Below are 19,926 nucleotides of genomic sequence, written 5' to 3'. Positions count from 1 at the left end.
GACCTGACTTGTTTTATCTGCTGTCTTATTAATAGAGGCACAGATAAGCTTTTTCATGACCAAAAGGGCCCATCTGAGTGGAGAAAAAAAGCAATGGCCCAAGATAATCGACAAAGTGGAGGATGGACTTTAAAGCCATTGACTGTAGAGGTAGGTGAAGTGGCCATAGTTCTAGGCACCCCTGATGGAGTTCCAGGTGGGAGAGCTGGTGCCTAGAGGGGTGAGGGGAGCAACTTAATGGGAAGGGCTATGGACTCCAGAAGCATGTTCCAGGTTCTCAGACTGTGCCCCAGGAGGCTTGGCATCCTTCATGAACCTGCTCTGTTATGAACTGAATTGTGTCCTCCAAAATTTCATATTTTGAAGTCCTAACCCCATACCTCAGAAAGTAGCCTTATTTGGGAATAGAGTTGCAGATGTAAGTTAAGATGAGGTCCTACTGAAGTAGGGTGGACCCCTAATCCACCCTATGTGACTGGTGTCCTTATAAAAAGGGGAAGTTTGGACACAGACACATACACAGGGAGGATGCTATATGAAGATGAAAAGAGAGATTAGGGTGATGCTTCTGCAAGCCAAGAAATGCTGACGATTGCCAGCAAACCACCAGAAGCTAGGCGAGAGGCATGGGATAGAATCTCCCTCACAGCCCTCAGGAGGAACCAACCCTGCCAACACCTTGATCTTGGACTTCTAGCCTCCAGAACTGTGAGATAATAAATCCCTGTTGTTTAAGCAACCCAGTTTGTGGTCCTTTGTTATGGCAGCCCTAGCAAACAGATGCTGTGTTACCTTGGAGCTTTGCAAGAGTTTACAGTTTATGAAAAAAGAGCTGAGAATAAAGTTTAAAGAGTCAGCAGTTCTTTGTCATGTAAATGGGGCCATCATCTACTCTGACCTTGACACAGGTCACGTTGCTGGTAGCTAAGTCCTATTTTCATGAGCAAGACGTTCAGTTGCATTTTGCCTGTCACGTGGAGACAAAATCATGGAAGCAATCTGGCATTTCTCGGTCACAAGAGTGGGAAGAGCTGGCTTTTTTCTTAAGCGGCATCCTTTCCTCTAGTGGAGCTTCTATGGCTTTAAAATAAAGATGCTCGGCATAGATGGCACCAGCCATTCGGATGATTTTTTAAAATTTGTAAAATACACATAAACATAAAATTTACCATTTTTAAGGGTACAGATCAGTCGTGTTAAGTACGTTCACAGTGTTGTGCGACCAGTCTCCAGAACTCTTTTATCATCTTGCAAAACTTAAACTCTGTACCCCTTAAACAGTAACTCCCCATTCCCCTTCCCCGCTAGCCCCTGGCAACCACCATTCTACTTTCTGCCTCTATGAGACTATTCTGGGTACCCCACAGAAGTGAAATCAAATAATATTTGACTTTTTGAGAGTGGCTTATTTCACTTAGCATAATGTCCTCAAGGTTCATTTATGTTGTAGCATGTGTCAGAATTTCCTTCCTTTTTAAGGCTGAATAGTCCGTTGCTTGGATATACTACATTTTGTTTATCCATTCATTCATTGACGGAGACTTGGCTTGCTTCCACCTTTTGGTTATTGTAAATAATGCTGGTATGAACGTGGGTGTAAAAATATCTGAGACTCTGCCTTCAGTTCTTTTGGGTATATACTCCAAAGTAAAATTGCTGGCTTATATGCTAATTCTATTTCTAATTCTTTGAGGAACCTCCATACTGTTTTCCATATCAGCTGCACCATTTTATATTCCCATCGACAGTGCACAAGGATTACAAATTCTCCATATCCTCACCAACACTTATTTTCTGTTTTTTTTTGATAGTAACCATCCTGATGGGTGTGAGGTGGTATATCATGGTTTTGTGTTTATTTTTAAAGAGTGAATTTATCCACAGAATGGATACAGGGAGAAAACGCTGAAGGGTTGGGTTTTCCGAAGATTCCAGTCATAAAATATATCCGCCTTCATACATTTTCTATGTTGTGGCCAATGCCCACATCTATTAATGAAACACAAGATAGAAGAGGCCAAGAGACATTAATTTCAGTATTTTTTTTATTGTATGCTTGATGTATTTAGAGACAATTCCAAGGGCAAGCACTGGTTGGGGAAGTCAGTTATCTGGTTTGTAGATATGTGTACAAAAGGCTATTAAGACTACACGGTCAGTTCCCACTGCAGGAAGCAGAAAGGTTTTCCTTTGTATTATTCCCTGCCCCTAGCATTTTCCAGCTCACACATCTGACTTCTCACAACATGACTGCAAACATGTACGTATTCATCCCCACGAGAAATCGGCATGTGACGTCTCGGGATGTTTTGGATTCAATCAGATAAAGCACATTTGACACAAACCATAGGAGGGGAAGTTGGGACCTAGGACCCTATGGAATGAAATGTCAGGGCTACAGGGAAGCACGGGCACTGCTGGGTCAGCTGGTGCACGTGACCTGCCGCCCCTCCCCCTCCACAGGAGAAAGGCCAGCTCAGGGGGTTCCCCTCCCTCCTTCCTCCCCAAAGCTGAGAGCTCAGCTGAAGACCTTCCCCAGAAATGACTTGACCGCTCCTCAGTCGAGAATGCAGTTAGTGCATTCATAACAGACACACTGGTCCCACCTGGCTTTCCTGCTGGGCTGGGCAGAGCTGTGTAACACCTGGACCCATGTGGGATGACATCAGGAAGCAAAGTAGTTTGCCTGGTTGATAATTATTTTTTATACCTAATAATCCACCCAACAGTGAAGGAACTTCACTGCTAGTATCTAATAGGCATACACCTTCTCTATTAGACAGCTTATAAGAAAGACTCTTTCTAACAATAACACTGTCTTATGTTATTGGGTACTAAAGAATTACCATAATTTCAAGTATATCCTTATTCTACCTAAAATTCCAAACCACCTCCAAGGATGAAAGAGTACTACTTCTGCTTTGCTAATTTACTTTTATTGGAGCTTTTGCCCCTCCTCAGAGTATGAGTGGTAAATCCCAGCAACTAGCCAAGACTAACTAGCTTATGTTTGATTATGGGGCGCGGGGATAGGGGAGAGATTCTGTCCTTCACGGCCATGTCTTCTTTCTGTGCGAGGCATACACAGCCCCCGCCCCCTCCCCCAGGTCTTAATGGATACACAAATGGTATTTTAGGAAGCTATTTACACGCCAACCTTTAAACATTATTTTCATAGTTCATCTTGAATATTCATTTTCCCCACACTGCCTTTAGAAAAGCAATCCATGGTCAAGAAATTGTCCACGTAACGATAAGCATTCTTCAAAAGCAGAGTCTGTTAGGAGCATTTAAAAACCAACATCCCCCCAGCAATGCCGTACTCAAAATCCAACTACACGTTTCAAGCTGCTAATATGTCACTAGAAGTGAGTATAACCACATCAGCAGGCTCTTTGCTCTCTTCCTGTCTTTCCCCTCGCATCCCAATATGCACAAAGAATCTGTCCACCGCTATTACTCAGGTTTTAACTGTACATAGAACATCTCTCTACAGCCCGATGGAAGCATCCCTGCCCCTTTTAACTTCTGCCACGAAAGGACTGCCACGCCCTCTAGTGGTAAGACAGTGGCATCACAATTGTGATGTATAGCGTCAGCCAACACATCTCTCAAGAGATGGCCCTTCTTTGGGTTGCTGGAATAAGGTCAATGTCCCTAACAGAAGTGGCCATTATGTTTCTCACTGCACAATGGCTGGGTAATAGCATAAGTCTGGCTGGGTTATCCGTGACCTTTGCTTGGCCCATATTAATGAAAGCAGGCCTCTGTGTAATTTATTCTCACTAGCCTTCTTTTGGTCAAACCCCTCATCACCCTGGGTATCTCAGACATGCCAGGTCTGAGGAAATGTGTCCATAATAGGGGGAGAGGATTCCACATGGTGAAATTTCAGAGTGGCTTTCTGCACTATCTTGTTTTAAATAACCACTCAGCAGGTGGGCTTGGGAGGGGATGAGGTACATATGTCACCCCCAAGCCTCACCCTCCCCCACCCAGCAGCTGTAGACAGATGCTCTCAGAGTGGCTGCGCCACCTAAGAGGACACCCTAAGTTCACCCACAGTGAGAGCCCAGGCCAAACCCCGACAAAACTCAGCAACCACAAGTCACCGTGAACAGCTGTTGTTAACTTTGTCAGCACAAATGTTCCTCCCCTCTCTCACCACTTGTTGGTGACTTTACATACAGAATTTGCAACACTGCTGGGCAGAAAGCTCACGGTGCTCTTATGCTTACATCCTTACAGGGGAGTTGGTAGAAAAAGGACTTGTTCCGGTAAAACCTGTGACCCTCAGTGTCCACGTCTGTGTACGGGGCCCAAGTTCCTTCCAGCTCTCATGGCATACGATACACTGCAGCTGACAAGGAGTCACTAACTTGAAGTCACTTCCAAGACTACTGACGCTCACAGTATTTCCATTTGGAAATGCCTGTCAGTGATGAAGGTGATTAGGCCCACACGGTACAGGTGAGGCTGCATAATGAAGCCGCTGTTCTCCCTCCCACGGCTGTATTAACACACACACTTCTCCATGGAAGGCGGCATCTCTGCCCCCTTCCATGTTAAGAGTGGTGGAGAGTTTCAGTGGCTGGAAGTAAGCCCCCCCCCCCGGCCCCCACCAGCACCTGCCCACTTCAGCTACTGGTCTGAAGGCAGCTAATGGGCCACGCAGGGCGAGAGGAATCAAGGGAAGGCCTAGGGAAAGCCAGGTGCTTCCTCCACAGCTTTGGGGGATATAACAGGCTGGGTAGGAAGGGCGGGGGTGGGACTGTCACCGTGGAGCCGAATGCTTCTCCATCCATCTGTCCCCTTCCTGCCCTCTGTCTTCCCCGTGCTGGGCCCATCTGGTCTTCCTCACATGCTTTCCTGGGCTCTGCTGGTAAGTCAAATCCTTCATGCGCCCACAACATGGGAAGCAAATCAGTTTAATTAAAGTCTCTGCTGAGATAATGGAGTGGCTGCTCAGATTCCAGCTACTTCAACTGGAATCTAAACAGCCAAGAGTTTCTCCTTTTCTTTCTTTCCCTCATTAGCTGAGAAATTTGCAGCTTCGTGGGGTGGAACTTCTGCCACAGGGCCATTTAATTAATCCTAAACTAGACGGCGGTAACCAGGCCCGGAATCATTTCTAGACATACGCATGTCCGTGCGGCGGGTGAGCGGCCGTGCGGGGAGAGCCCCGTGCCTCGTGGGAGAGCCACGCCGCGATCCAGGGACGTCACGCACAGCTGCCTGTGAATCTCTACAGTGGGCAGCTTCCAGCTCGCACGGCACGTGGAAGCTGTCTGCGGGTCCACCGCACACGAGCGCAGTGCACAGGTTCTTTCAGATCACAGGAATTGGGATGGAGCTGGGCCCGGAGAGGAGCCCCCTTTATTCCTTCCCACTTGTTCTGTCTCTCAGCAGACACAGCTGGAGACATTCTGCATTACAGGCCTGCGCTCAGCAGAAGGGAGGCCAGGCCGGGAAGCCTCCCTCGAGCACACACACACAAGAGCCCTGGGCCAAAGAAATGCCTTCTGTTAACCAGAAAGAAACCACTACTGAGAGAAAGAGTAAGACTTCAAAAGATTTTGCCTTCCCCTCAAACTCGGGGCAGTGGAGCCTGTCTTTCAAGGCTTGATGGACTCTAGTCCTCCCATGAAAAGGCTAATGGGTCCATTGTCACTGAAACACAATAAGAGCAGCTTAAAATCCACAATCAGTCATACAATCGCACAACAGGCAAATGGGATACATGTTACACTGCAGAAGGAGGGGATCTACGTTGCGGAAGAAGGGGGCGTTGTGAGATCTGAGGCAGAACACTAGGGAACAGTGTGACGTTAACACATCTGAACTTTCTCATTTTACTCGGACAGGAGAGCGGTTTGTTTTGCTGGTAATTTAGTAAGGTGGGAAATTTTAAATAAGAAGGGGAAAGGGAATGCTTACTTCACTTAAAGAACTTAATCTCCGTGTCAACACAGTCATAGAAGAGATCTCCCACTTCGGTGGGGTCCAGGGGGTCATTGCTGGTCAGGATCTCCTCCATGGCTTCCAGGCCTTGCTTCTCTAGTTCCAGCATCGTCTTCCTCAGCTTTTGACCTTGCTCCTGAGAAGGACAAAAACAGCGGGGGTCATTGCAATGGACACTGAAAGCCCCCCGGAGGGCCTGCCCCCCACCGCATTCAATCTGCTCCCCGCGGGACTGCCACGGGGATGGTTCTGAAATGCAGGTGTGGTGATGTCACTGCTCTGCTTGGAGTTCTTGCCTTCAGGATAAAAATCCAGACTCCTGAGTGACATTGGGAAAGGCCCTTTGTAACGTAGGAGGCTCCAGCGTGCCTCGCCTTTGCCACGCCTCCCACATCTCCTTGCTCTTCAGCCAGACAGAATTAGCTGCATTCCTCCAGCCCGTGATACTCTTTCTCGCCACGGCACAGGCAACCCTGCTCCCCTCAACACTCAGTCAGCTTGCGCCCACCTTCAGGCTTCCGTGAACGCCTTTCCTCTAGGCTCCCCCCATCCAATGCCTTTCCTTCTGCCATGGTTGATCTCTTTCTGTCTTGCGATGGTCTGTCTACTTACCTGTGTCCCCCATTAGACCACGATCTCCCAGGGAGGGAGACCCGGGCTTATCTCTATCCTCCTGCCTGGGACAGAGGAGGCACTCCCAATAATGTCTCTTGAAAGAATAAATGGATCAATGAATAATCCCATGGCATGTCTATCCCCGATTTACTTTTTTTCTGAGGGGGTGACATCTCTTCTTCCAAGTGGCAGTCACTCATTTACATACAGTAGATGACAATGAGAAGCTTTTATTTGCCCAATTAGTCCCAGAACAGAGAAGCCGCCGTCACCACCCATCCACCACTTCCTAGTGCTGCCTTAACTCAAACCAATGGTCATTGCCAAATTTCAAAGTCCACCCAGCCTCATCAGTCTCATCTCTTTGAAATTTTGTGTCGGATACTTCAGAACACACGGCCCTTTCTACCCCTGCCTTCGTTTGCCAAATATCCACAAAACTGTGCACCAGGGAGTGACAATTTCCCCCTGCTTGGGCTTACTGTGATCCACCTAGAAAACATGCACTGTCAGCAGGCAGGGAGGGCAGCCCTGGACAGAACTCTGTAATGCAGCGGTAGCATTCATGGTTCCAGGGAAATGTCTGGCAGGGAGGACAGACTTTTACACGTCAGAATGGTCATTTCTGGGGCACAGAAGAGCAAGTTCTATAAATAGTGAGACTACCCTTCTCAGAGATACTTTCTGAATTCACTTGGATTTACTGCTGTCCTTTCTTGCTATCCTTTTTAGAGAGTCCACCATGCTGGATGTAAGAAAATAAGCTCACCCAGTCCACGCAAATTGCACGCACCAATTTACCTATAAGATGTCACTTTCTTCAGGACAAATTGGACCCTTGCAAGTTGTCAAATAAATGCTTGGGAAGCAGATGAGCATCTAACAACCATGTATGTTCCTTCCTTCTCCCTTCAGCAAGATAGAGGCTTGGATTTTATATGAAAGTCCACCACTAAGAGTTGCTGTGGGCATATATTGAGTGTTTTGTCTTGTTTGAATTGATGTCTTGTAACTTTATTGATCAGAACTTTGGGTGGAGAAGGGAGGGCTGCACTTTGAAGAATAACTATTTTAAAACTAAACTTTAAAAAAAACTTTTTTGTATGAAAAAATATACATAACAAAATTTACCACTTTAACCATTTTTAAGTGTACAGTTCAGTGGCATAAAGACATTCACATTGCTGTGCGACCATCACCACCAACCGTCTCCAGAACTTTGTTAACAAACAACACGATTGCATCTTTAAAGTGCTGCCGTTACGTACACATTTTTACCCCTAAAAGTATACAAAGAATTTTTGACAACAGAAGAGCAGTTCTCCTGACTAGTACTGCATGTTTCTGTTATTTGCAGGTGAACAGTAAGTAAAAGAGGGAGATTCTTAGCCCACTGAGTACTAGAATAACATTAAAAGCAGAGGCTTGGTTTCACTGGGTTTCAAGAGGCTGGGAGGAAGAATTACCACCAGCATTCTAGCAGGGGCCCCGGGAGCCTGGGTTTCTGGAAGCAGAATTGCTGGAGCGGAGGAAGGTGACGAGATTGTTCACCGCTGTCCTGCCTCCTTTCTAGGGACCCCGCCCGCGCCCGGGGCTCACAGCCAGGCTCACCTCGTCACTCTCCAGGACCGCCCGGGCCCACTCATGGGCCTTGTACAGCTCGTGGCGGCGGTCTGGCTTCTCCTGGAACCGAGGCTCCTTTCTGGCAGGGTCATCGTCTCCGAAACAGGGAGACTGTGCTTTGGGGACGAGTTTTACATCGTCGACAAAGATGAAAGGCTTGAATATGGACCTGGAGAGAAAGGAGAGGTACTTTAGCCAAACCGAGCCTGGGGCTTGAGGACACCAGAGGCTGCCCTTTCCTTCAGCAAGCATCTCCTGGGCCAGCTCACGGTGGCAGGCGGGTGCCTGCCGAGAGAGACCCAACCGCATATCTTAGGAACTATTTTAGTAGAACTAACTGCCGTTTATAAGCTGCAAATCCTTCTATTTGCAGCGAGGAGACATCAAAACAGACTGGCTTTGTTCTGGGAAGGCCATTTAAGAGCCCCTTGCAGTCACATGAAAGAAGGCAAACAGACACAGTATTTTGAGGAAAGGGTGCAATGGGCCACCGATTGGAGCTGGTCTTTCGCCACCGTGCTCTGTGGAAAGGGGCCTCCTGGAAAGGCAGGGTCTGAGACCTCAACCTTTTTTTTTAGGTTCTACCTTATTTGAAAATGTTTGGAATATTTCTGACAGACTCAAAGTGGGACAGATTAAGACAGATGACAAAGAAAGAATCCCGGGGCCCCAGAGAGGGCACACCACAGAGGACAGAAGTCTGGTTGTGTGAGGCTGAGGGGATAGTAGGCGGCTAACGCAAGAACTCTTCGATTCGGCTCTTTTGGCACGAGGGATGTCTTAGGGGGACATGGCTGTGTGTGTGTGTGTGTGTGTGTGTGTGTGTGTGTGTGTGTGTGCACCTGTGCATACCTGGGGACATTTCAACACATCCCCCCAGACGCGTACACACCCCAAAACAGCCATGCGTCTAAGAAACATCATCTTAGGATCCCAGGCCAACGGGGTCTGTGGTGACCACAGCTGACAGTAACACTAGAGGAAGAGGCTAACGCAAGAACTCTTCGATTCGGCTCTTTTGGCAATGTCTTTGTGGGAGAGGGACATGTGTGTGTGTGTGTGTGTGTGTGTGTGTGTGTGTGTGTGTGCACCTGTGCATACCTGGGGACATTTCAACACATCCCCCCAGACGCGTACACACCCCAAAACAGCCATGCGTCTAAGAAACATCATCTTAGGATCCCAGGCCAACGGGGTCTGTGGTGACCACAGCTGACAGTAACACTAGAGGAAGAGAGCCTCACTCTCCCTGCTCTGAACCCAGAAAGAACACGGCTGGATCAAAGCAGTCCTCCTGGCAGAGCACAGGCACCTCTGGGCCCCGAGGGTGGCCTGTTTTCCATCACACCACGCGGGCACCTGCAATAACAATTGGAGAGAATGAGACACACACCCACACCCCGTGTGTACGGCTCAGGTTTGGGTTATTTCCTCTCCTCTTAACTGGTGCCTCCAGTGGGTGAGAAGTGAGCTGGGAGGTTGAGTCCCTTAGCCCCGAGATGCCTGGACTTGAGGCGGCCGGAGCAGACTTGCCGGTGTGCCATACACACATTTTCGCTATGCCACAATCTGCAAAGAACTGGAAACCCATGACCTTTGTACCCAAACTGTGTCCTTGGACTTCAGCGTCAGCACCCTCAGGCCCCATCCCCGTCCTGCTGAGTAGAACCTGCTTGTTAAGGTCCCCAGGGGATTGATGACATCCAAGGCTGAGGAGCATGACCAGAGACCACAGTAACTAGGAGTGACCTTTTGGGTTAGTTCCCTGAGGTTGTCAAGGGAAAAGGGCTCAGGTGAAGAAGAAAGACCCTGATCACAGCATGAAAGATCGGGCTCATCCTAATTTATTTTGAACATTGAAAGCAGTTGCTCCCAAAGCTGGTGGTACGGGTTAAGGATAAGTGCTGTTTTCTGCAGGTGATGCAAACGCAGGAGCCTGGGCCCATCCACCGTGAAGCACAAGGCATAGGCATGTGGGCTGGACCTAATTCCACAAGGCCGAGTCCTCCCAAGGAACTTCCCTCCCCAAGATGCAGGGGAGCTACCTTATACAGAGGGAACACACACTGCCACTTCCTACGGCCTCCTGAAAATACATCACTCCTCTTCCCTTCTCCTGAATGTTGAATGGGTGACTGTTGAAAGTGAAAGGAATTAATGCACAATTTTAAAGCGTCTAAAGAATTTTGATTACATGAAGTTGAATTCTCCAATTGGTCATTTGGTTGACTCTGCAAAAGGGCAGTTTGAGGGTTCACTGGCAGATGGTAATGGATCGGGAGGGAGAGAGGAGAGTGGGAAGGAGGGAGGGAGGGAGGGAGGGAAAGAGGTGGAAGAGGGCGGAGTCCAGCATAGAGACATCCAGAACTAACTGCCTCTGTGCCCCTCTGGTCTCTGACAACACAGCAGCCTCACAGCAGGCAAGTGTCCCATCCTCCAGGGCCTGACAGCTCTCGGGGTTTCCTGAAAAGTCAGTGCACACAACACACACCGTCTTCCAGCAGATGTGACCTGCAGCTTCCTTGGCCTGAGCTGAGACCCCCTGAGGGACACTGGGCCTGGGCTCCTGCCAAGCACCCCAGAACCTGCACAGTTCACACCTCCTCCCCAGGCCCAGTCCTAGGCAGAAAGGGTCGGAGCCGGCGGATCCCCTGCTCTTGGGCTTGGAGGCGGGGTGGGTGCAGGCTTAGCCATGGCGAGCCAGGGGAACTGCAGTGTCCGGCAGAGCTGCTGAGCCCGGGCTGCTGAGGAGATTCATTGGGACAGGGGTTCTCCCATTTTACACCGGCCCCAGGCCACAGATGATGTTCACTCGTGTGATGCCACCCCATACAATCCCCCGCACTGCACCTCTTTTCTCTACCCTTCGAAAGGCCATGTGGGAGTGATGTTTTCATTGGGAAATCTGTCATGCAGTTTCTGGAACCTCAGTGCTTTTCTTACCATGTGGCTCAGGACCATCCCGACACTGGCCCTGTGAGGGAGAAGGATGGCGCTGGTCTTGCTGAGCGACCATCCAGGTCTGCCTGCCTCATGACAGTGGGGCAGGGAACTGGGCTGAGACTCAGAATGGGGGTGTGTGTCCCCTTGTCACCTTTGACCAACTATGGGGCCCGTCATTTTCCCTCTCTGTCTCTCACTGGACTGAAACGATCTCTACGGTCCCTTTCAACTTCTAAAGCTATTGTGTTATTTCTCTTTCTATGTCATGTGGCCTGTGAACTTGTGTCTTCAAGAAGTTCATGCTAAGAACAATCATGGTCTTCTGCACCCAATATACAGGACAATAGCAGAGTAAAAATCAGAACCCTCTATGTGATGGAACATCAAACCAGTCCACACTCATTTTGACGTCAGTGAGAGTGTCTGGTGGCATTTCTAAGACAGGAGGGACCATATGTTTAACCCTCCCATCTATCCATTTTAACTTTAAAAATAAATAAGTAAATAATATGACGAGGTTCCCATAATATTCTAAGGCAGCCAAACCTCTCCAAGAGTTTTTTTCCAAAGTCTATAAGGAAGTCAGCAACCTCAGCTGCTAAAAACATGAACCATAGATGTGTCTGGTGGTTAAAGGAGGTTTTTTTTTTGAGATTGAATAAATAAAATTACTGCCAATAAGAAACTGCAATAATACTAATATACCAGGATGTGGGAATTATCTATAACTCAGTCCTGATAATTTATGTCTACATATCCAGAAAAGGGCAACGTGGATAACTCAGCAGTTTCCAAATGTTCTTATTTCCTGCCAATCCTTACAGAAAATCTCATTAAAAGTCAAAATAGATGAGAAGATCCTCTGACATCTTCCCACACTGAACCTCACATGGTAGCTTCTTAAATGCCACTTGAGTAAATGTATGCTAATTGATGGCCCAGAAAGAGGAAACGACTGGCCAAGCCCGCACGCCCAGCCAGCGGCAAAGCTGAACTGCCCTCTGGGTCGTGACCACCCCTCCAGGCCCACCCAGCCAGGGCGGTGCCCACTTCATCAGCCATGTGGAGAACCCCCAGAGGAGCCCGTGGGTGGCTCGGATGCAGGCGGGACACGGCTGAGGGAGCTCCAGAAGCTGATTCTACCTCACCCTCAGAGCTGCCTCACAGACTGACCTTCAGAGAAGCCCCCTAACCCAGAGCTCGCCCTGGTCACCCAGCCCCTCCGCGCTGTGGTGTGACACGCGTACAGGATGATAGGCCCAAAAGGGGAAGTGCTTCCACCAGCAAAGGTCGGCCCAGCTTCCTCATAGCTGGTTAATGAGGAAGTTTAAAGGTGGCTGAGCTATGCTAAGGGGACCCTGGAGCAGGAGAATTAAACAAAGAAAGCCATGAGCAACATGAAAGGGAACCCCACCACTGCACCCGTCAGCTCTCGCTGAGACAAACCGAAGGGCCACGGCACACAGTCCAATGACACGAAGCCAGCACGGGCTTGCAAGGTCTGTCTCAGAGTCTGCAGGATTTTAGTCCTGGGTGACACTCTGTGCCACAGCCAAGAAAGGCACTTCACTGGAGGCATCTTTGCCTTCTCTGTCCCTTTCTTCTTTCTAAAACCTTGAGATGGCTGCACCAAGCCAGTGTAAAAAATCTGTCCTCCTCTCATTTGTTTCTTCCTTTGGAAGGAAAACAAAATTATCATGAAAGTCTCTAACATTTTACAACATATCATAATTTTCAAAGTGCTTTCATTCAATTCTCATGGAATTACATTCATTCATTCATTCAATATGTGTGTAATGCTGAGATCCAGATACTATTCTAAGTACTAGGGATACAGCAGGGCAGCAGTCCCCAACCTTTCTGGCACCAGGGACTGGCTTCGTGGAAGACAATTTTTCCACGGACGGCGGGGTGTGCGGGGATGGCTCAGGCGGTAATGCGAGCGATGGGGAGCGGCCCATGAAGCTTTGCTCGCTCGCCTGCCGCTCACCTCCTGCTGTGCGGCCCGGTTCCTAACAGGCTGTGGACCAGGGGTTGGTTGGGGACCCCTGCAGCAGTGAACAAGGCAGGGCAAAAACTTCTGTACCATTTCACAGATGAGATGACTGAGGCTCACAGACGCTAAGTGCTTTGTTCACAGGCACATTCCTAATACGTGCCAGATGGAGAAGTAAATTCAGATCTTCTAAATCTAAGTCATTTTCCCCCATTACCACTCACCCTTATATATCCCTTCTGCGGGTTAAAAAAAAAAAAAAAAAATATATATATATATATATATATGTATGTATACTCATTATGCTACTGCAGAAAAGCAAAATATTTTTGTGCTTTGGGATTTGGAATTTAAGTATCAGTGGCCAGCTCACATTTCTGACTTCAAATATGCATGGCTCTGTTCACACTGAAGATGCAGAAACTCCCTGAGCGATGAAGCTGGGCTTATCCTGTGCCCTGGAGTCCCCGGCAGATCCGCTGGCGCAGAAAATAGCAGCACAAAGGCTCCTGCTTGGATGAATCTGCTAAACTTTGAACCAATCTGAGAAGGGCCTGGAAGAACCAGTTTCTCTCAACTGCAGGTGTCCCTCTGAATGGTTCATCCATGCGTCATCCCAGCTTGACTGTGAGTCACTTTAATCATAGAGTCAAAGCCACATCTGGTGGAGAGCAGAACTTATCCATGAAGGGTGTTTTCATTTAGAGGGAAAGAGAACTAGTACTTCTGGAGCATGGGACACCCTGAGGGCTGGATCCAGATACTCTGGGAGGTTTTGGAAAGTCAAAACCGTGGGGTAGGAGAGAGGAAAAAGACAGTGTTGGGAGAATTGGGAATGAAATCAGAGGGAGTGCTATTTTACACAAGGCCCTCGGCTCTGTGTCTGTCTGTGCAGGCTGTGACCCACACTGTATTTACATAGTAAACTACGGTGTCTACAGCCCACAACATCATCTCCAATAATGAAAAGGTTCTGCTTGTCACTAACATTTGAATTATCCAGACAAGACGGTCTCAGCTGATGCAATGTAGCCTCTCAAGCCTAGTACTTGGGAGAAGACGAAGAAAACACACACACACACCATGTCCCTTGCATCTCCCCATTCCCTGCCACTAAAGTGGGTCCAACACCCTCTTTTTCCTAGAACTTCCTATTTTCTGTTTACCAGGCTAAAGTACACGGCCTAATACAATTAAAGAAATGGGTGGGGAAATAGCCTTCTAATATTTAAAATGGAAAATTTTTAATACTCTCCCCCTCTTGGTTTATCCATCCTGTATCTTGAGTATTTGTGTGTTTTCTCAGATGCGGGGGCCTCTCAGTGGTGAAAATAACAAGCCCTAATTCACGATGTCTGCCGATTTCCACAGTGTAAACACGCCCACTGGGGCCCATTTCAAGCTACCGATGTGATGTCACTGAACACAGGGTCGGGAAGAGATGACATCATCAGCTTCCATAGGCTCTGGCACACCACGAGACTCGGAATTTTACACTGCCTCAAAATGCGAAGCTACCTCTCTGCTCTTTCCCTCTCCAATTCTTCATATCGATGAGCTTTAACAAGTACTGCTTCCACGTAGGAAATGGCCTCCAAAGGTCAGAACCGGTGCACTAAATCCAATGAGTGTCACTATATGGATGACCAAGGCACCAGCTGACTCAATAGAATATTAATATGATGGAATTTGCCTGCTCAATAAGATTAATTAAAGGTCTTTTGCATCTCCCACCCACTCTCAAACTCTGACTTCTGCATCTGCTTCCAACTCTCAAAATTACATAGTACCTGGTACGTATTAGGAGGAAGGGAGGAGAGAAGGGAGGGAAAGAGGAAGAAAAAAAGGGAATGTGAGAACAAGCTATATCAAGAAAAGGATCTATAATTAATGCAATGAGCAAAGAGCCAAGAAGTTCTGAAGCAGACAGACCAATAGTAAGATGATGTCCTTTGGTTTCTAACATAAATTAGGAAGATAAATAATATAGTCTTCTTTGATCATAATCTTTTGCAAGTCCACTGCTCTGAAACTATTTCTTGCAAACATCTCTCTAATGTTCTTAGCATTAGCAGAAGCCGGTTAAAATTTCCCTAATTTTATTACCTAAAAACCCAAGAGTAGGTAATTACGCTTCCTGATGACAAAATACAAAATGTTGAGCATGCCCAATTACAGAGAAACATTGAAATGTTGAATAGGAGAAAAAAAATCTATGACAGTTCTATAGCCACAGTAGGAAATGTACCTCATTTAACCAGGGAAGATAAAAATGAATGTCTTCCGGGAAGCCCTTAATAGGCTTTAAGGTCTTTTCAAGTAATTTAACCATGAATAACTTTCTTTTAAAATTACTTGAAATTTTCCATTTTAGATATTAGAAAGCTATTTTCCAGCTCATTTTTAGAATTATATTAGGCCGTGCACTTTACCCTAGGAAACAGAATTGCTTTATCTTCACATCCCGGCAATCACAAAGCCCTGTCTTCTAAGCACAGTTAGAGCAGCTGTCTGAGACATCAGGAACCAAGGGGGTTGCTGTGGTCATTCTTCAGTTCAACCTGCTCCTTCAAAGGCTCCTGTTCCCTGAAGAACAATGTCTAAATTCCTCGGCAGAGTGTTCCAGACAGACTCTAAATGCCTACACGTACCCCTGCGGGCCAGCACAAAGTGCTCACAAAAGCTACCAGCAAGCAAGGCCAGAGTCCACAAGGGGAAGTCAGACACCAGGGGGAGGAACGACAAGCCCCAGATCTGACGGATCAAAAAGGGGGTGGGAGTGGGGCCATGGAACCAAGCGTTCAGAACTGGAAGATAAAATCAAGAGAAAGCAGCTGGAGTCAAACAGAGGCGTGTCCTGAGAGGTTGCCTGGAATACTGCCCAGCGGGCAAGGCTGGCTGTCAGAGGCCAGCAGAGGTCCCGCAGTGGGCTTGTGTACCGGGGCGGGGGGCGGGTGGGGGTGGGTGGAGGAGGGGTGGAAACAGAAACTACAAGAGGATGCACAGCTGCGATGTGTGCCATTCTGTCTCATGCCTCTCTGCCTTTGCATATGCTGTTCCCTCTACCCAGAATGTAATTCCTGCTTTTAGCACCTAACAAACCTCTCTTCGAACAAACCCCAGTGCTCAAGAGTTCTTCCTCTGTGGTTTCCCCCTTCATTGTCTCCTTCGTGCCACCTCTTATCCTGCACACACTTTGTCTCTAGTACCCAACAAGCATAAGATTTGGTACACAGCAGGTGCCTAATAAGTGCTTGCTGCATGAACAATGAATGAATGAAAAACTAAGGATAGCTTATACTGAATTTAATAGGTCTTGTTAGAAAGATCTATTGATGTTGGCAGTAGTGAGGTCAAAGGGTCAGGAAAGGTACTTGGCTTCTCCCCTGAGTCATCACACAGTCCCTTGTGGACACTGCCATTGTCTCGTATTCTTGAAACAATAAGGGGAGAGTAAAGACTTTCAGCTGGAAAGGGAATGAAATCAAAGAGCTACAGATTCCCCGGTAGCAGAGTCAAAGGTTTGATACCCGATACTCAAATGATGATGGTTTTCAGCCATGAAAAATACCAGAGAACCTACTGGAATGGGCAGTCTTCTAGACCTCTCCAGGCTGAGGATCAGACTCGCCAGACAGATTCCTAAGCCCACCTTAAAGATTCTGATACAATAGGTTTGGGTCAAGGCATCTGTATTTTTCAAAAACTCCCCTAAGTGATTCTGATAATTTAGAAATCACTGGATGGTTGTGTCTAGGCCACTGATGACATGATTTGTGGTGTGCATGACTGAAAGTTACCAGGGAGAAGGGCTGCTGTCTACCTGGTAGATCAGAGATAGTCTTAATAAATAAGGGTTAAACCTACTATGCATTTACTTGGATTATCTCACTTAATCCTCCCAAAAAGCATATAACAGTAGGGGCTGGTATTGTGTCCCTTGTACAGGACAGACACAAGCTTGGAGAGGTTAAGAGACTTACCAGTTACTAAGTGACAGAGGTGGAATTCTACTCCTGGCAGTTTATTCTAGACGCCGTGTTCTTAAACACTGTGCAGTGCAAACCCTTTGCTGAAGTGTGTGGGCAGAAAACAATACCCTAAAACACAATGTCTTGGAGAAGAGGCCAGTGCACTTGAAGTGGCTTCAATGTGCATTGCCTCTGGACCATTCTGTCCCCTAACTCATAGGAACTGGTGGTTTTGATCAATCTTGGGCGTTCCTGTATCTTTCTGTCTCACTGGGTCTTATTTATCTTTGCATCCTTCAAATACAGCACAATGCCTGGCCCATAAGAGATATATTAATAAATGTTTGTTGAATTTAAAACAATTTGCTTCCATGCTTGTGATGAATGCTATGTGACAAAAGCCAAGAACTTCCCCTCATCACAGCTCTTTGTGCTGCACTGGCCATGGTGAGATGACAAAAATGTGACTCAGCTACATAGCAGGAGGTGCAGGAACTCAGTGTGTGATTACTGGGTGAGCTCTCAAGGGAAGCACACGCTTGCCACCTGTGTGACTGTGTCTCAGACAAACCTGGAAGGATCTGGGGTCCCAGTGAAGTAGTGAATGCATGGCGAGCTTCTGTTCTGAGGCAGGACAGACACTACGCTGGCTGTGGTAAGGAAAGACTCGGAGTCTATACAAACTCCACTGGCTTTGTCCCGTAAGATGTCAATCATAGTCTGCACAGTGATGCTTTCTGTAAAGAAAAGAGAGAGAGAGGAGGCAAGCTGTAACAAAAATCCATCAGTCCTTTCCCTTTTTAGTAACAGAACCCCTGAAATTACAGCTGGGAACAGAACTGCCCGAGTAGGGGCTATATTTCCCAGCTTCCCTTGTGGCTAGATGTGCTCACGTGATAGGTCCTGACCAACGGGAGGTGATCAGAAATTATGAGTGCAGCTTCCCCACTACATCCATAAAAAGGAATGTTTGCCTTTCACTTTTTTCCCTCCCTTCCTGCTGGCTGGGAGATGCCAGTGAGTGGACCACAGAAGGAAGTCACATGTTGAGGCAGAATAACCCACCCACCCTGGACTGTCCATATACATCTAGACTGTAACATGGGAGAGCAATAAATTTCCATTTTCTTTAAGCCACATTATTCTGGGGTCTCTGTGTTGCAGCACTTAGCAATTCCTCAACTAGTACAGTATGCAACAGAATGATATTCATAAGAAAGTATGCAATCTATGCAGTGCACCAAGCAAGCTCTCTGGTACAATCTTGCTGGTTAGAGTCAATACTATATTTGGAGAATGACCTCCCTGCAGTGGGAAATATACGCAGAGAAGTATTTAGAATATTTAGAGCCACGAGGACTATTGGCTCTGACTTCAGAGAAACAGACGAACAAACCTTTTACTACACAGGATCCTGATTCTACGTTTTCTCCCTCTGTTCATAATTCATTGAAACACTATTTTTTCAGTGTGTTCACAAAGGTCAAATCAGAGCATCACATAGAGAAAAGATGCCTTAAACTTCACTACCACAACTCACATCCTCTTTGTAAGTCTCTATGAGTAACACATCACACCTGAAATATTAACAGTAAGTTCTTCTGTTCTTCAACTATCCAGGGTTCAAACTTCCTCACTGTTTCATAAATGAGTTTACTGATTTAAACCAGGATCCAACAGGTTGATAATGTCTCTTAAAACTCTTTTAGTCACTGCGTCTCATTTGTTCCCCGTTGCCATTTTATTTGTTGGGCCATTTCTCCTGAGTTTCGCACATTCTGGATTTTGCAAGACGGACTTTGCAGATGGTGTTTTGAGTATTTTCCTCCATCCTCTGTATTTCTGGTAAACTAGTAGCTAGATCCAGAAGCTTCATCAGATTTATGTTTGATTTTGGCAGGACTACCGGACAACTGGCATTATATACTTTTACCAACCTAGGTTTTTTAAGTTAAAAACTTTTAGGGTTTTTTATAATGTTCCCATTTGTAAATGCATACTTTCTTACCTTCCTACCCAGAATATATTAATTAAGTTCTATAGCAGAAGTCCTAAAGCGTTCTTCTAGATTGAGTCAGCCAACTTTTTCTTAAAGAACCAGATAGGAAATATGTTAAGCTTATGGGCCCTATAATCTCTGCCATAACTTACCTGTCGCAACCGCTCAACTCTGCCATGCAGCATGGAAGTAGCCATAAGCCATAGGCAAATAAATGGGTGTGGCTGTGTTCTAATGAAACTGTATTGACAAGACAGGCAGCAGCCAACAAGTTATAGTTTACCAACTCCTGTTCTAAATGACCAATGGCAAATATAAAATGTGGCCACTGTGTTTACGTGGAAGGGTTTTCTACTCACGCATAAAAGTAACAAGCTATCCAGTCACCCACATTTACCTAAACATGGATTCTGACTAAGTCAATACTGGGTGGAAGATAGAGGGTTCATGAAAGGAATTCAGTTCAACAATTTGACTCAACAGATGTTCATGGAACAAAGGACTATAACAAGCCTCACAAGGGGATCCCAAGATGAGTAAAAGACAACACCCCTGAGGTCAAGACTCAGCAGGCTAACGGGAGAGGAAAATATATGAAGAAGGTGAGTCAAATATACAAATGCTGAGGTATAAGCAAGGCTGGAATAAGTATCAAAAAGACAAGCATAGGGGCTTCCCCGGTGGCGCAGTGGTTGCGCGTCCGCCTGCCGATGCAGGGGAACCGGGTTCGCGCCCCGGTCTGGGAGGATCCCACATGCCGCGGAGCGGCTGGGCCCGTGAGCCATGGCCGCTGGGCCTGCGCGTCCGGAGCCTGTGCT

General features: G+C 47.0%; 1 protein-coding gene and 1 long non-coding RNA gene across 6 annotated transcripts in view; one reads left to right on the top strand and one right to left on the bottom strand.

Moving 5' to 3' along the window:
- The window catches only part of SCRN1 (secernin 1), a 90,014-nt gene that overhangs the window by 28,944 nt on the left and 41,144 nt on the right, over nt 1-19,926 (bottom strand). For 2 of the 5 annotated variants that reach the window (XM_055084942.1, XM_055084944.1), the window contains exons 5-7: nt 17,681-17,846; nt 8,188-8,368; nt 5,938-6,097 (exon numbers count right to left, since the gene is read on the bottom strand). In XM_055084942.1, the coding sequence (XP_054940917.1) occupies nt 5,939-6,097; nt 8,188-8,368; nt 17,681-17,846 (506 nt within the window). In that variant the 3' untranslated portion in view covers nt 5,938. Of the gene's footprint in view, nt 1-494; nt 1,990-5,564; nt 6,098-8,187; nt 8,369-17,680; nt 17,847-19,926 lie in introns of those variants that run through there. The other 3 variants (XM_007119037.4, XM_028489937.1, XM_055084943.1) reach the window with 2 other exon arrangements.
- LOC114486302 (uncharacterized) lies at nt 2,040-15,990 on the top strand. The gene is made up of 8 exons (XR_003679826.2): nt 2,040-3,368; nt 3,497-3,560; nt 4,249-4,470; nt 5,037-5,322; nt 5,407-5,558; nt 7,309-7,466; nt 13,553-13,765; nt 14,445-15,990. It is a non-coding gene; the product is annotated as an uncharacterized lncRNA (long non-coding RNA).

The sequence above is a fragment of the Physeter macrocephalus genome, chromosome 5 (genome assembly GCF_002837175.3).
Source record: "Physeter macrocephalus isolate SW-GA chromosome 5, ASM283717v5, whole genome shotgun sequence".
In the NCBI taxonomy this organism is placed as follows: Eukaryota; Metazoa; Chordata; class Mammalia; order Artiodactyla; family Physeteridae; genus Physeter; species Physeter macrocephalus.
This window is presented reverse-complemented; position numbering and strand designations above follow the sequence as displayed.